Source organism: Sycon ciliatum, chromosome 8 (assembly GCF_964019385.1).
Source record: "Sycon ciliatum chromosome 8, ocSycCili1.1, whole genome shotgun sequence".
In the NCBI taxonomy this organism is placed as follows: Eukaryota; Metazoa; Porifera; class Calcarea; order Leucosolenida; family Sycettidae; genus Sycon; species Sycon ciliatum.
In genome coordinates, this window is record NC_088650.1 from 25,231,086 (window position 1) to 25,248,546 (window position 17,461).

Below are 17,461 nucleotides of genomic sequence, written 5' to 3' on the forward strand. Positions count from 1 at the left end.
ATGCCAGTCCGAGGGGGCGACGGGACACAGGCGAAATGCATTACGGATATCTACCTGTGTCAAGAGGGAGCCCTTGCCGGGTCGCATAATGGCGGCAATTGCGGTGTCCACGGAGTCGTAATGCAGGCTGAACTGCCCGCGTGGTATAGCATCACTGACACTGCTGCCATCGGGAGACGACAGGTCATGTATCACACAAAGTTTTCCATTGGACTTCGGCACAACAGCCAGACCAGATGTCTGCATGCACAGAAAGGGTGGCTCCGGAAATGGACCTACTGTTTGCCCAGCTTCACAACATTCGGTCAAATAGGAAGAAACATACTGCATATTACCAAGAGTACATAACCCCCCAGAGTGTGCAACTCCGATCCAGCTCTGCATAGGGTCTTGGTCGAGCGGAATCGGATCTTCTGATGTCATGCGTACAGTCCACACCAGCGCAAGGCCGGTCTCGAGGCAGGGCACCAATGTTTTTGATCCGAGAGTACCCGTGACTCCCCGGGTTCCCCTCAGATATTTACGGTATTATGACGCAAAGATCCGATTACGCTCGACCAAGACCCTATGCAGAGCTGGATCAGGCGTTGCACACTCTGGGGGGTTATGTACTCTTGATATTACGGATGGCAGACAGGTGATTTGGGAGAACTATGAACACCAGATATAGCAGCGGAATGGCCTATCGTGAAACCGTGACACAACCCATGCAACACAAAGTGAGAGAAGGAGTGATCAGAATGACGGTTAATAATAATAATAACTTTATTAGGATGACCCAAAGGCTCACGGCCTATCGTGGGGTCCGTCGCATTGAAGGATGATGGTACAAGAGAGTACAGATTGGGAAAGGGGGGGGGGGGGACTACGATGAACAGGGTAACGGCATGCCAGCGAGTAGACCTGAATACTGACAAGAATGTTTGCGCAGCTCTTTCTTGAATACATGGACAGGAGATTCCGAAGTCAATGTGGGTGGGAGACAATTCCATAAAAAGGAGGTTTTGAATAAAAAAAGTGATTTGGATATTGTCAAGGCTTTGGGGAGGATAATTTTGTTGGGGCGTCTCTCACTACGGGAAATATTAAAACTGAACTGAGCCAAGGTGTTCCGGTATTTGAAAATAAACTTGTGCAATGTAACTAGGCTAATGAATTGTCTACGGTACTGCAGTGATTCTAGTTTGGCGAATGCGTTCAGATCTTGCTTTGGCGTATCGAAGGCAAATCGAAACTTATGCCGTCGCAAGTACGACCTGATGAATCTTGCTTGGAGTTTGTCTTGCTCACACAAATCAGACGCAGGTAGCCGGTACGCCCACACTACAACACCACACTCTATAACGGGTCTAACGTAGCTCTTGTAAAGGAGCATCATGGCTTTGGGAGTAAGGCACTGGGCCATGTAACATAGCAACGTAATTCCCTGTTTGAATTTTCCACTCATATCTATGTAATGCTGGTGGAAGTTCAGATTAGCGGTGAAGCGAATTCCCAGATGTTTCAGCACATCGGTACCGTTGAGGGGAGCCCCATCTATTTGGTATGCTGCAGCTGTGGACGGCGATACCGACTTGTAGGAATAGCTGATGACAGGGGTTTTCGATGGGGAAAACTCGCCTCCTCTAGCTTGAGCCCAGGTTTGGCACGCTTGTATATCGGCTTGCAGTGCTGGGCTGGACGGAGTGTGTCGTATGGGTGGAGTAAAGTCACATCATTCGCAAACAGGAAGGTATGGGAATGCATTATGGTAGTAGGTAGGTCATTAATGTAGATTAAGAACAAGAGAGGTGATAAATGTGAGCCCTGCGGCACACCACAGTTGGTGATCTTCGGTAACGATGTGCATGATCCAACTTGTACCGCTATCTGTCTGTCCTGCAAGTAGCTCCGTATCCATGCAGTGACTTTCGGGTCTGAAAACCTACCGATCTGATCAAGGAGAATGGAGTGGTTTACTCTGTCGAAGGCTTTGCAGAAGTCGAGGGAGACTAAATCGAAATTTGACTTCTTGTCAATGTAGCATGCCATATATTGCGTTAGAATAACCAGCTGGTCTGTGGCGGATTTGTCTTTCACATAGGCGAATTGTTCGCTGCATATTTTCTCTGTTGCGCTGAGGTATGTCTGGAGCTGATTGGCGACTAGTTTTTCAAATAGTTTTGCGATGCATGGGAGAAGGGATATTGGACGATAATTCGTTGGCTGAGTTGGGCAGCCTCTCTTCTTGAAGATGGGGATGATTGTTGCCATTTTCCAAGCCTTGGGACACACACCTTGTTCCAGATTGTAGTTGAACAGGATGGCCAGAGGCGTACAAAGAAGATCCGCACATTTGCTGAGAACAGAGTTTGTGATACGCGTGTCAGCACACGATTTGTGCACAGGTAATGCTCTTGCAGCATCGTAGACTTGTGCTAAGGAGCCCGGCTAATCGGCTAGTTTCGGGCGGTTGAAGACGAACAGGCTTTCGCCGCACACGCACATTACGTCCTGCATCCGAAGGTTGAGCTGCCACTCTGGCCGATGGCGTCTTTTGTCTGGTCGAGAAATGAGCCATCGTGAGAATATAATACTCAACTACTCAAACTATAATCTCTGGCCGCTGAAGACACGTAGTCTGACGGGACTGAGCTGAGAGAGAACAAGGAAAGCGAATACTAAGGACGGCAAGACGGCAGCGAATCGGCAGAACTAGGACTGACACTCTGAAGCAGGACGGAGGCGAACTCAAATCAGAATTTGAAAGCGTGAACCGTGTGTCGCGGTCGCAGGTGTTGCAAGTCGCGTCGCAAAAAGTTGTACAGTGAATGAGCTTTTACTGTAGTTAGTCCGGTCTGGGAATGTCCTGATTGCTCCAGGCTTTCTAGAACAACTCAAAAAGATAGTACACGAGTACCGTAGTGTCTTGTATTAAAGCCTATCTCATATAGAAGCCTATTTTGAACACAAGCCTGATTTTCAAAATACACTGTCTGCACATAAGCCTGGTTTTAATGTTAACACACATAGAAAGTACCTGGTGTGAATAGAAGCCTGAAGTGAATAGAAGCCTCATGTGAATAGAAGCCTAGCCCTGACATCGGCTTCTACAGGAATAAGCCCGACTTTAATACGCGACGTTACGGTATCTGCATTGTACTTTGGAACTGAACTCAGGTTTCACTGGATCCGCTGCTTTTCTTTGAGCTCAGCTCCGATAGCGTGCCAACTACTGGTGTATTGTTCTCAGCCAGTGGCACTGGCTAGACATCCGAGAACACATTCTCCGATGTATATAATATACGCGCGCACGTGTGTGTGTGTGTGTGTCTTGGCTGTGTCTTGGCTCTGTGTATATGTGTGTGTCTGTTTGTCCATCTTTGCATGTTCATGCATCTGTCTATGTGCCTCTGTGTGTCTGTGTGTTTGTGTCTGTGTCTATGTCTGTGTGTGTATGTGTTTGAGTTTGTGTTTGTTTGTGTGTCTGTCTGTGTGTCTGCCTGTGTGCACATATATTCCTGTGCCCATGGGCATGGTTGGGTGTCTGTGTAGGGTGTGTATTTACTGGTATTTGTGTATTTGCTAATGTGTGTGTATGTGTATGCACACATCGTGTGTGTGTGTGTTTATGCACGTGTGTGTGTGTGTGTCTGTCTGTCTGTGTGTCTGTGTGAATGTGTTTCTCTAATGCCACTTTGACAGCAGCAGTAGCGGCTATTCTGCCGTCTATGGTGATGAGTGGCTGCTTCTTCACCCTACCTTGCATCTCCCAATGTGAGTTGAGCAGGGTGTGCGTTAGGAAGATGCTCTTTACACGGTTATTGGGCCACTCGGCACATGATTGAGAGTACTCCTCTTCCCAGACTCACTCGCGAGGCCTGCTTTTGCCACTGGGTTTAGGGCCGGGTTCCACTGCGGCTCCGCTGCTCCGCGGCACTTGGCTGCATCAGCGGAGCAGCGCGGTTCCATTGACACTCGCCATTCCCAGTACCGCGGTTGTGGTCTACACTTTTTGATGACGTTTCACCTGCCTGCGCGAAATCAAAAAAAATTCTCGTGTTCTGGCCTGCGCAACGAATTAAATTTTGAATTTTAAAATTCTGGCGTACGAAACAATGCAAAGTACGGGAAACAGGTCGAGCCGCGACCGCGGCTCGTAGTTTTTGGTCAAGAATCGTAGCAAAAGCTAGCAGTGAGCCGCGGCCTCGCTGCTCCAGCTCGAGCCGCTGTCACTATGGTAATGATGACGTTTGAAGTCGCGAAAGACGAGCAGCGGAGCCGCAGTGGAACCCGGCCCTTACAGGGACGTAACTCGCACATCTGTGGTGTGATGACCGTGTACCGCTAGCAACCTCATGGTTGCCATTTAGCCTATTTGGACTATAATAGTACCTATGGCGGCAATTTGCTGGTGTGGCGACCGGACTACGCTGACTATTCACGAGCTACACGCCTGAGTATAAGAAGATTAAGACAGGTGGTCAGACTGAAGGCCTGCTGGAGTGCTTTGCAACATGTCATGCTTTGCTGAAGATACTGTCGATAGAGCAAAAGGGAACTAGTATCGAGCAAAGCCATGGATAAAGCAAATAGTGCCAACATAATACCGTACTGAACTATTGAAATAAAATTTGAAGATTCAGAAATGTTTTCCTTCGATGGTCATCAGCGAACGTTTCTGAATCTTTATTTAAATGGAAGAAGCATGTGCGGGGTGTAAGACTTCGTGTTTTGTGTATCATTTGTGTGTGTGTGTGTGTGTGTCGGCGTTCCTACTATTTTCAGGTTTGATAGTAGGATTAGCTTTCATCTCCAGCCTGCAAGTTGCTGCCAGTCAAGGTAGGCTGTCACTCATGTTCTTCTACAGTTTGTGTGATAACACGATGTTTTGCTTGTGTTGCAATTATTAAATAATGACAAGTTTTGTCTCATGCATCGATAACATCACCCCATGCCAGAAGTTGACAACTCGAAAGCCGATGAAAGGATTCTTTTCTGCACTGAGTTGAGCTTGTACTTTAGTGGCTCACAAGTTCCTTCACTAAAATGTCCTGGAGAGGTCACCACTAATGCAGCGCATATGTACACATTGCGTGTAGTACGAAGAATAGACATTTCTCTTCACCTCCTGATACCGTTCCTGAGTTGCAATGGTGCCGCGTGTCCGCTATCGGAATGTCAGTCTGCTCGCTTTGGTGCAAAGGTATTATTTTCGCCTTGAATATACCGTATTTGCCGGAGTATAGTGCGCACTTTAGATGTGCTATTTTAGGCCCTAAATCGCAGGTTCGCACTAAGCTCCGAATATGAAAATGCATGTACTTCGAAAGGTAGTGCAATGTATCAAACTGTTGCGAAATTTGCTACCGCCGACCCGGCGTAAGCCATTATGATTGTGTGCATTTCTAGTGTCAACCGCCAGCTACATTGCTAATGCATGATGAGTACCAGACCCCATCAGTAACACGTGCATTATACAAATGTACACATCCCTAAAAAATAAAAAATAAATTAACGGTTCGCGTGAGACTCGGCTGGAAGCCGAGTTTTCCGCATCCGCCGTGGGAACGCCACCACTCTCTAGGATCAAGGCGCAAATGCAGCACCTAAACGGTGCGAGGTGAGTAGATCAGACCTACCACCAAGTGGTCAAAGACCGAAATCCCATTAGCTGCATCCATGTTACCCCCCGTGCCAGGCCACGAGTTCCCAATTAACTGTGGGTCGCAGCACGGCTGGAAAAATTCCTTCCGCTTCCAAGCAGGGCTTGAACCTGGTACCCTCTGTTTCTCAATCATGGTCTTAAACCATCCCACTATGCCTGCCTGCCTAATTTAATGCTTAAATTCTGACAATGGTCCCTATAGCTTCTATAATCGATAATTCCCTGAAATGTAGGCTGCACATTATACTCCGAGTATACGTTGAATTGCCAAAACGTTGCTCAAAAAAGGCGGTGTGCATCATACTCAGGTGCGCGTTATACTCCGGCAAATACGGGACTTGGCCAATGGGCTTAGAAGACTGCTGCTAGTGGCATCGTCAACAAGGCATTTGACCAAGAACTAGCACTTCTAGAAATGGTTTCACCTGGTGCAGAGCAAACCCTTTCTGGATTTGTGCTCAGTGTGATGTTGGACCGATGAAACCTATTCAACTTGGACGGCCATTTTAGACAAGCAGTTGTACTACTCTAAAAACCTGAGAATCTTGGTAGTGTAACATTTTCGATATGTTCCAAAATCGGGGTTTGGGTAGGGTTTTATTTTCAGTATCAGTCGCAAAGGTTTAGGCTACGACCATGCAACTCCTACTTGTCGAAATGCTGGGTGCCTTGCTAAATGCGTGTCATTCTCGGCACATCATTCTATTTCCAGATGTTTCAGATGTTTCTCCCTACCAGTATGCGGCATGTGTTGAACGAGACTTGCTGCTCGCCAGGGATGTTATCTGTAAGTGTTTAAGTGTTTGGAGAACGTATTTTTGTGCACGTGTGTGCGTGCTTGTGCAGAGACAATAACACCTTCCTTTGATGCGTTTTGTACGGAGTGGCATCACAACGACCGATTAGACACTTGGTGTAATAACACAACAACAAAGCATCCTTAGGGAAACGGATGCCAACTATCTGTCTGTTGGCATCTAATAGGATTTTGCTTTAGAAATGCACTGGATCTTGGCATAGTGCCGTAAAGTACCACGAGAGCGCCCCACCAATTCGTCCTTTCGTGGGTGTATTGTGGAGGTGGTGTCCTGTCTGAAGGTCATACGACACGAACCATGTACACACGTTACACGTTGTGCAGTCTATTCGTACTCAATTTACCTTCGAGCGGACACGAGCTCCACACAAAAACCAGCAAAGTGTGACCTTAGTACAAAAGACTTCGTTGTACTCTGGCATACAATTTTCCTCTCCCTGGCTGTAAAATCAAGGTGGGGCACTCTCGCAGTACTTCACGATATTTGCCTCTGTGAAACTCGGTGTGTGCTTTTTGGCCATGCGTGCCGGTACGTATGCTACACAATCGGCTCTGCCACATGTTGGGAGATTGTCCATTCTACGGTTACGAGGCTACCAGTCTGGCCCATGTGGTCGGTGTGTGTGTATGTGTGTGTGTGCATGTGTATGTGTGTGTGTGCGTGTGTGTGTGTGTGTGTGTGTGTCTGAGGTGTGTCTGAGGTGTGTGTGTGTGTGTGTGCGTGTGTGCGTGTGTGTGTGTGTGTGTGTGTGTGTGTGTGTGTGTGTGTGTGTGTGTGTGCGTGCTAACAGTTCCATACGGTGCAGTGGTATGTGCAGTCGATTTCCAATCGAGAGGTTGCGGGTTCAATTCCCGACGATTATGGTTGCACACGTTTTTCTTCTCTTTCTCATTCTCCTGGCTCTTCTTTCATTCTCCTGGGTGGTTACCAACAGCCAGTGTATGCCAGAGTATGTGGTGTGGCATGTGTGTGTAAAAAAAGTAATAAATGGAAAAATGGAAAAAATGAAAATAGGGGTGCACTGGCCAGAAAAAAGCCACCTCAATCAGCTGTGTGGTGGATACCAGGCTAAAACTAGTGGCGGTCAATTATTCAGCCCTGCAAGCTGTTGAATGGTAAAATCCCAGCACAAGTTGCTATGTCTAACATAGCTGTTCGCTATCATCGCTTCCGCGATGGGCAGGTCTGAGGTCTGAGGTGTGTGCATATCGAAATGAAGCAGTACAGCATTATTCAGCCCAGCAAGCTGGTGAATGATGAAATCTATGCCCGAGTTGCTATGTCTAGTGTCTAGTATGGTTTCCTATTCTGACGTGCATGTCCATGTGTTATGACGTGTTATTATGGGGTCTGCAAGGATGGCACGTGTCCTTGCCTTTTGCACGCATGCATACACACACGCACATGCACACGCACCACACATACACACGCACATGTACATGCACACACACACACGCACACACACACACACACACACACACACACACACACACACGCACACACACACCGTGATATCTGCTCTATTATCTCTTTGAGTGTACATGTGCATTGCAGTAGCATAGTACCTTGGGGTTTCCGCACCCTCTTGTTTTTTCTTTGAATGCCATCGTTCTTTTCTAGGCGTCCGTCAATACATCGGTGCGTTGATTCTGCTGGCATCCTGCATGTTTACATCAGCCTGGGCATATGTGTGGGGACGACTGCTATACAAGCGATCACACAAACGTCGCACCCAGAAAGACTCGTCTCTACTACCATCACTGCATGAAGCATGGCCTAGTCCGGGACCCAACAGCCTCAGTGATGTGGTATCAGCCATAAATACGAACGCTAGGTATAGCTTTGAGGAAGGATCTTTGCTGAAGGACAAGGCCCGTCGGGACAGTAAAACATCAGTTAGTAAATCCGGATCAATGCAGAGCCTACATCTGCAGATGAAGAAGAACAGCATTGGCGACCCAACAATGGAACGATATGAAACTTTAGGTCCCACTCGAAAGACACCAACCTCTGATAATGAAGATCAGGGCTTCTCTGTCTCGCCTTCCATTCTAAACTTTTCAACTGAGTCACAGGCACAATCGTACCTGCAATCTCACTTACAGTCGCAACTGCCTCAGTACATAGGCAATGCACTACTGCGCTCTCAGGACACTGTTGCCACACAGGTCTCTACAGATGCCGTCCACCCTGCTGACTGCTTGCCTGGCCCAGGTGCAAATCAGCTGAACACAACGAAAGCTCCTCGCCGAGGGAGACGCTTGATGTCTACCAAGCGACCGGATAACGGTAGACGAGCGACGGAGCCTCATAAGCTTGTCCGTGCGTCGACGATAGCTGGAGATTCACCGAAAACAGCTGCTTCACGCATGAGCATAGCTGAGATTGATAAAACGGCAGATATCTCAAAGTTCACGATGCCATCAGGGCCAGTTCCTGGCATTTTTGATCATCCTCCTCTAGTAACTACGTTTAAGCATCCCAGCGATGAGGTCATGATTACTACGACATCTCCTCAGATGCGAAAGTCCTCCTTGGACAATCCACTACACATCGACGAGAGCTCCGCCAACCATCTCGCCTTCTCCTATGTGAATCCAGCAACGGACTCGTGTGCCAACTCTATCAACATGTCGCCGTGCAGCACTGGGTCTCCCCTGGCAGCCCAAGGAGAAGAGTTTTTCCCAGTGGTTGGCTCCACTCTCCGGCAGAGGTCGGCAACAGCAGTCAAAGAAGGGCATGCTTTCATGCCCGCTCCTACTCTTCGGCATACTGCATCAGGCAGGTCCTTACCACAGTTAGACGATCCCTCAAATTCTATTCCAGAGAATGTAACCAAGAGCTTCAAAAACCCGGTGTTTGCTGTGACAGGTGCTAGTATGTCACCTTCTTCGACAACCGAGAACTGTCATCCATCACCGGCACTATCTGCAAAGCGGTTGTCGTGCACAGTCGATGACAATCCGCATGGGACTGCCAATAGGCGGGCGTCGAAGAAATTACAGAGCAAAGCGAAGATGTCCATTACCAGTGAAGCAGGACCATCAGCTGTAGACCTGCGGCGCATTCTATCACGAGCGTTTGGCTTCTCCTCGGTACGACCTCCTGAGGAGGATCTAACGGAGGAACATCTCTATTCTTCAATTGCTTGTGTTACTACATCCGCCAATGCAAGCAATCCAAAGCCAAGTCGGAAGTCGTTGTCCGCTTCCACGGGATCGCAGAATCAGCGTCGATTTTCTGCCCCAATCGCTGGCACTAGCCAACCGTCATCGCCCAAAACATCTTCCGGGCTGTCAACTACTGATGAAGGCATCGCCAAGGGGGTATTGAACCCAGACAACCAAGCACAGGCCCCTCCACTGGACCGTCCCGTTGCAAAAATCAGCCCAACCACTGCTACCGTTGTTGTCAATGGAAGCCATGGCAATAGACAAGCTGCCTACGAGGACTTGGAACTACCACCATTTACTCCCAGGCGGCGATTTTCACAACTCTCTGCCAGGTCTAGCACTGTCGAGGTGGAGCAGAACTACCAGGTGTGTGATGATCCCCCAAAGGGTGCTGCTAGTGGCCACTTGCCCAAGGAATGCTCGACGCTTGGTATGGTAGAGAATCCCTTGTATGACCGTAGCTAAGTACGTTAGATGTTTTTTGTCGTCGGCCGGTGCTGCCGGAGTGACTGAAAGGCAAGGATAAAGACTGCTGGACAGTTATCCATGCACTGGTCGACCAGCACCTAGATGCACGGGGAGGGGCGCAGATATTTGCGGCACTTTTCTGTATCACGTGTGTGCCTGGCAACTGTGCATGTCCACTGTTGCAGCAGTAGACGCATGCAGGCATCACATCTACCCGTGCCACCCTTCACAAAACCATAGACACGCCAGGTATCTAGCCCCCTTGCCTGTGCCATACGCACCAAGGACTGTGCTACATACCCCGATATTGTTTTCCAGTCCACCTCGTTCTCCCTCACACTTGATGAAATATTTTAAGTGCCTTGTCATTCCGTTGTTTGTCTTCTAGTGTTTCCCTACTTTAACCCCTCCATTTCCATGAATATTCCTAGGTCTGTCTTACTCTGAACTAGTTACCCTCCAGAAGACACTGACTAACAACTCTAACTGACTTGAAATTGATATCGCAGACTGTACAAATCTCTTCATTATTAGTATTTATATACGAATTATATTCTCTCGCGGCTTTCTTTTATGCATTTTCGGAACGGAAAATGTGCCCTGATATATTGCTGCATGCTCTGTTTTCATGAAATTTAGTGGACGTTGCTTGTCCAAACAATGTGTGCAGTCTGGAAAAGCTGTTGCTGTTAGCTGATGACTGCACACTCCAATCATTGCTTGACATTCATGTCATTCTCGCATGTATCTCATCACCGGCCATCACCAAACGTTTGTACGTCTCTATTTGCCTTTTCTTTGTGAAGTGTTCTAAACCACCGTTGTAGTAGCAAACACAACATTTAGTTTGAAACCGAACTGATCTGTGTCATAACTTCATCGACACAACTTTTGCCTTGATGATATCTTTATGCTACGCTCTATTTTCTTGACTGACACAATGCCGTTCACTACTCGGAAGTTGAGCAACACAGCTCCACCTCTTGACCTTAGAGTAGTCGGTGTGCCCAGTTAGGTAGTGGCTGGTGTGTGTGTGTGTGTGTGTGTGTGTGTGTGTGTGTGTGTGTGTGTGTATGTAGACTGACGTGTAAGTATTTAGACTCATGACCGCAATTTTGTTGTTGTCTGCACCCATAGTGTGTCCTGCATTTGCAGGAGAACAAGGGGGGGGGGTACTTCTCTATCTATTTTATTTGTATTCAACACATCATGGTGCACATCCAAGTATAGCCAGCACTGGGCAGTAAGGGTGATGATCCAACCACAGGAGGCCCATCAAATCTACTTTGTAAGCAATCTGGACATAGGTGGCTCGCAACGTTCCAGCTAGCGCTTTTCTTTTGCGACTTTGACTTGATACTCGACAGCGACTGACTCACGACTGCCATCCAGAGCACACGAGAAGCACACTGTTTCGTAAAGTAATCTGAGCCGATGAACTGTTACTTGTATCGTTTGAAGTTTCTCCTTTGCGACTCTCATGGCCGGCCATCAGCTGAACTGTCACACATATTACCAGATGGGCAGTGAAACACCTGTCATTCTGATATACCACGATCCCTGACTGTTACGAAATTTGCTGCGGTGTTCATTCTATTGACTGGTTCACTGGTTATACCTGTAGAGGTGGGTGGAGCTCATATTCCTGGTACAGCTGTACTTGAAAATCTGCCCAGCACAGCTTCGACTGAGTTATGACTCGATGACTGCATGTACATGTGTATGGTTTGAAATCGAACCATACCCTCCAAAGGGTTATGGGGTTGTGCTTTTTACCCTTTAAAGGAGTCGCTCTCCCCCCCCCCCCCCCCACACCACCATACAGCCCAGCCCATTCAATCCCGGCAGAGGGGTACCCAAGAGCCCCCGATACCTGGTCCCACCAGCTGCTTGTCATTGGGGCAGAAACACAACACAGGGTGATCGTGGAGTCAAACGGGAGTGGCGAGCAGTATTTTGCGGCCGGTAAATCCCGCCCTACAACGAGAGATGACAGGAGTTCAGCCTGCCATACCAAACAATTATTATTAAATCCCGGCGTACACCAGTGACTCCATGCAAGGACCAGGGGTGTGGCAGATACACAGTCCACTGCTACCTGAAAAATAATCAATACCGGTCTAAGACGCTTTGCAGCACATATACATGTACAAGCACCTCAGTCCTGTCGTGATGGTCAGCTGGTAAGAGTCACGTAAGCGAAGTGACTAAACAGGTTTTGCCTAGAAATCAAACACTAGCCAAATTGTTTTGCTAAATCAAGAAAATTATGGTTATCATTGCCTTGCAAAAAGAAACTTGGAAATCGTAGACACTCGCTGCCATGTCTGCTTAGTAGGCTGGTCAGCATGTCGAGTACCGTTCTGATGTAGGTAGGAAATTTACTATGCAACATCGCTTCAATGATCACCCATGTGAGAAAAATCTAGCATCAAATGATCCAGGAATCCGTGGGCCTAGCACAGCACCCACTCCAGCCAATTGCAAACCAGTTTGTCGCAGGATTGTGCTCGCACGGAGCAGGAGAAACCTGGACAACTGCCCGACTTGGAAGCTATTGCATTTGAAGTACACTGTACATCTTTACATGTTCATTGTGGGCTAAATAGGCTCAAGCTGTTCCAACCTTAGACACCAAGATCAATAATTTTTAAAATATCCTGAGTACGTTCTATTGGATGTTCCCAATGGATTAACAACTGTGTACTTGTAGTCAATTGGCACTCAGCCAGTCTCAGGGCTTTGGGCTAGCCTGTCATTATCATTATTAGAAAAAGATAGGAAAGGGATTCCGGCAAGACTACAAGAAAATAAAATTGCCATTGGATTCTGTCTATCTGAGCTGACATGGTCATTGCATGGCCTGAAGAACCAAGCAGCAGCAGCAGCAGCCATGTGGAATTAACGTCGTTGTTCTTTTTATAGCGCTCACTGGCAACCGGAGCAAGGTCCGCATGGAGATTTGTTGGATGAACGTGAGTTGCAGATTTCAGATCACCGTTTGACCAGTTGGGAATCGTGCGAAGCCATTGCCCTTCGAACCTTGGCCAATGGACCATCCATGTGTGTAGAAATTAACTCGGTGTTGCAAATTTTGCAGTCACAATTGACAAGGACCCATAGTCAACATAATATTATGGGGTCTGTAGCCTGAATTTGTTGTTGATCTGGTTGGCTGTAAATATAATTCTGTACTGATATACACGACATGTCGGTGGCCCGAGCGATGATGTGACTTTATCCATCACCTGTTCAACCAGCCCAGGTTTCGTACGGCTCTGTGTAGGAAAGCGGTATGAAGCCCTGGTCGCCGGTGTCCTCTATGCACACCCAGAGCCAGCCACGCGTTGACTTCGTCACGTTGGCAATCACTATCATACCGTCCTGCACCGATATCTGATTCAGGCCAGTTGCCGTGAAGTCACAGATCACCTCCAGGCGCGATATGATCTCGTCGTCTTCAACGTCTTCATAATCATACACCTCCGCTGTAATGTCTTCGGCTGAACTATACACCGATGCATCGGGATAGGACTGCATCGAGGCAGCAGAGTGGCATCTGAAATTCTCCGGCAATGATGAATAGCTGGACATGTTGTAAAGCTTTTCTTTCGGTGCTGCATTCTGCACGGGCTCTACAGAAGAACTGTGGCCTGGTTGTGGCTTGGGGGCAATAGGCGGACGGTTACTACTAGGCTGCACTGGCGCTGGTGGTTTAGGGTGTTTTGGCGGTGCTGCTGCGCGTGGTTGAGGTGCGTGCTGTGGTTGCTGTGGCTGCGGCGCAACCACTACCAGGTTTCCCAGCTTGGCTGCAAGATCGGTGACTGTCGGCGGTCCGACCTGCTGCTTGGCACCTGGTGAGCAGCTAGCGTTCGCTGGCATGCCGTCTTGCTCTCCATAACTGCTGCGGCTAGAGGTGGTGGAGCTGTGATGGTGCTGCTGCCTAGGTAGTGTGCCTGCTGCAGCAGCAGTGGCAGAAGCAGCGGCGGCCTGTATTTGAGGTGACACTGACTGCTCTGGCTTGAGGTTAGTGTACTCGCCACTGCTACTGCGTATTGATGCTATGATGGAGAAGGCCACCGAGTTCTGGGTGCACAGATCTGGACGTGGAGCATCGCCATTCGATGACACCGACGTGAAGCTGTGCTTCTCCAACCACCGACCCAGCTCTGAGTCCTCCGGTTTGGGAAGGTTGGCACCGCTAATGGTCGACTTTCTGGTACTCTGGGAACGATGAATTTGGCCAGCGCCTCCGGTCGATGAGGATTTCTCCTCATGTTTGTTCACTTCGGAAACACTCGAGAGCATAGAGCGAGGCCTGCTGGCATTGTTCAGGCGACTTATCAGCTCATTCTCATACATAGTCGGCTCAGATGTCCCTACTGTCATCTTGCGTGCCTTGACGAGTCCAGGAGCTGCTGATGCTGCTGCTGCTGTGGGTGGATTGGGGGATGAGTGAGATTCCTGGACATCAGCATGCTGCACATTCTCCGCTTCTGCAGGCCATACAGAAGACACGAGGACAATTAGAGAAGGCTTGACTGAAAGTCAACATATCATATCAGGGCTCAATCAAGTCAACACCACGTCCAGTTCAGCATGTTCAATCAAGTCAAATGCACAATGTGGCAAACAATGCATTCATAATATAAATGATAATAATAAAACGGGTTGCGTAATGAAGCAGCATAACGATAGATGTGCAAAGTCATGATGCCTGGTCCGCTTTTGTCCTGGGTTCGCTACCCCGTGCATTGCAGCCGCGAGCAAAGCCAGCTCAGGCTGAGAGTTCAAACAATGCATTGCATCATTATAAAGGCTTGAACGGTATCTCCTTAGGGTGGCTGTAGTTGACAACTTTGCAATACTTACCGATGCTGGAAATAGCCTTGAGGAAGCAGGATGGCATCAATCCCTGCTTGCCACCCAGTGTCTGGACCCACAACCAGTCATCGCCATCCTGCCCTATCACATCCACAACATCTCCTGCCTTTGCTTGAGCATGTTCACCCGTTGCCTGACCATCGGAGTTGAAGTTGAATAGAACCTGCCAAGGATGTGGCACACACAGATGCATGCGACAATGAAGAAATTGGGCTAGCCACTAGAAGTGGTTGAGTATAATATGATCAGGAAAGCTAAGCTAAAGAAAGCTTGACTGGCAACACAAACATCTGCTCGTAGGTGCTGCTTGCAATTGTTTTGGCCATGTTTGGCACTAGTCTACTACCGGCGGTACTATGTAGTATGTGCAGTGGGCCGTGACGGTGCTCCTAATGCTCCATATCCCTGCCATGTTTCTCTGGACGAGAGAGAGGTTATCATTCGGTCTTGTATAAAAGCCCAACTCGTATACACACACATACATACGTGTATAGACGCAGGCCTTTTTTTACCTTGGCGGTAAAAGCCTGATTTTCAAGACGTACCATTGCCACATACAGCCTGTTTTTGCATTGTACTACTTAGGATTTCCTGGTTTGAATGCAAACCGGATCTTTAAGTGTATTAAAGCCTAGAATGCTGCTGCTTGCCTTCTTCTACATGTAAGCCTAGACATTGCAAGACAATTCCATATTCTTGGTATGTTCGCCTTACGTACCTTTGCCTTATAGGCTGGTATTGAAGTGGATGATGGGTAAGCTCCGGGCAGGTTCACCACCAGTGACGTGCCGCCATCGGAGTGATTGGAACCAGTTAGAGATGCCAGTGACTGCGAGTCAATACTCATCAGGTCGTCTAAGCGCGGCGCCAGCGGTTTGCGGATCTCGCGCACACTAGCGCCAGCAGCAGCAGCAACGTGAGGCTGTGATGGTGCTGGCGGTGCGGGCACGGTCGGTACGATGTAGTTGTCGCAGTCGAATGCCGCTGTAACCTGTGTCGGCCGAGCCAGCTTGCGGGGCTTGTTGTCCGGCACGATGCTGCTGAGGTTGGGCATGGAGGCGTTGTTTGACTCGCAGTTCTCGTACATTGCGGCCCTGCTCTGCGGGAAGTGCTGCGGCATTTCCGTCATGGCGTAGGGTCTTGTTTGACCGACCACGGCGCCGCCTGTCTGGACAAACTTCTGCGGTATTGCCAGCATGCTCTGAGACAACAGGTAAGACGTACCGAACTGCGCCTGGCTTTGACCTGGCGACTGCAGAGTGTGGTATGTATGCGGAGAGCCTGTTGTTGCCACCGAATCCACTGGTTTCGAGTCTCGTATAGCTGCCGGTCCAACCGTTCGTGGTGGCGGCTTGGGCTTTTTCTGCTGCTGTTTCTTCTGCTCACGCGTTTCATCCTCGAACTTCACGACTCGTTTACGATTGCGCTGGATTTCCTCATCGCTCACATGTTGGCAGTATGAGGCAGGGATGAAACCACACTGCTCCTGCCTTGCACCGCACGTGGAGATGTATGCCCATTCACCTGCAGAGATTGCGGAGATCATGCAATAAGCGGGATGAGACCATTGTTCTGTAGCATGCAAGCGGTGTACGCGGTCCTGTGACATGACACAGCTATCAGGAGAGTGTCTGAGCTAGTCTGGCAAATTGAATGTGAGGGTAGCGAAAAGCAATGCTACACTCTAACATTGAGTAGTAGTCTTGTTAGTTTCCTGAAGATGGATGTTTACCAGGTATGTTTGATGCTGTAATGCATACTTTTCAAAGGCCTGGCATTCCCTCAATTAACACATTTGGCTTCTTTAAAAGACCATGATAATAGATCTATTAAGTTTGGTTGCGTCTACAGTAGAAAATAACACTTACCATCAACATACAGGAGGCGAAAGATTTCACCCTTTGCGACGGATACTTCATCGATGACAGACGCAACAAATTCTTGCTTCGCCTTGGCCATCTCCCCACCACCTGCGCGTGCAGCACATGAAGTGAAAGTATGCCCAACAAGCCAAGCCAACATGAGCAAGCTGGTTCTGATTCTGGGATACCATAGTAATATCAAGTATATCCCTGCAACCGAGTATTGTTTGTAATGATATTTTGATTGTAATTATTCATTTTGCTTTTGATAGTATTTGTTCCAATATCACTTTAGCCTGTACTACTAAAAGAGTTGTAATGGAGCTGGAGCTATCCTCATTGCCACTCACGCCTCATGACATAGCCTAGATTGCATGGCGAATGGTAAGCTTTGACTGTGGCCCGCTGGAACAGATAAGCATGGCGCTAGGCAAAACTCACTGGAAAGACCGCTTTGATTCGATCGAACAGAAGGCCGGCGACCTTTTAACACGGGTGGAGCAGCAGGGGGAGGTCCGTCAGGAAAGTCACATTCCTTCTCCATGCGCAGAGCAGCTGAGGACATTGAACAAAACATATGAGTACAATGCAGGGTTAGTAGTACTTGAG

At 48.4% G+C, this 17,461-nt stretch overlaps 2 protein-coding genes across 3 annotated transcripts in view; one reads left to right on the plus strand and one right to left on the minus strand.

Moving 5' to 3' along the window:
- LOC135822475 (uncharacterized) overlaps positions 1–11,100 on the plus strand; it is a 22,976-nt gene extending 11,876 nt beyond the window's left edge. Inside the window, exons 4-7 of one of the 2 annotated variants that reach the window (XM_065335249.1) lie at positions 3,685–3,756; positions 4,768–4,821; positions 6,360–6,434; positions 8,086–11,100. In XM_065335249.1, coding sequence (XP_065191321.1) covers positions 3,711–3,756; positions 4,768–4,821; positions 6,360–6,434; positions 8,086–10,103 — 2,193 coding nt within the window. In that variant the 5' untranslated portion in view covers positions 3,685–3,710 and the 3' untranslated portion in view covers positions 10,104–11,100. The remainder of the gene's footprint in view (positions 1–3,684; positions 3,757–4,767; positions 4,822–6,359; positions 6,435–8,085) is intronic. The other variant, XM_065335248.1, reaches the window with a different exon arrangement.
- A 990-nt stretch (positions 11,101–12,090) lies between these two features.
- Positions 12,091–17,461, minus strand: part of LOC135822466 (uncharacterized) — an 8,784-nt gene continuing 3,413 nt past the window's right edge. The window contains exons 3-7 of the mRNA XM_065335239.1: positions 17,294–17,407; positions 16,859–16,960; positions 15,709–16,514; positions 14,979–15,153; positions 12,091–14,602 (exon numbers count right to left, since the gene is read on the minus strand). Coding sequence (XP_065191311.1) covers positions 13,359–14,602; positions 14,979–15,153; positions 15,709–16,514; positions 16,859–16,960; positions 17,294–17,407 — 2,441 coding nt within the window. The 3' untranslated portion in view covers positions 12,091–13,358. The remainder of the gene's footprint in view (positions 14,603–14,978; positions 15,154–15,708; positions 16,515–16,858; positions 16,961–17,293; positions 17,408–17,461) is intronic.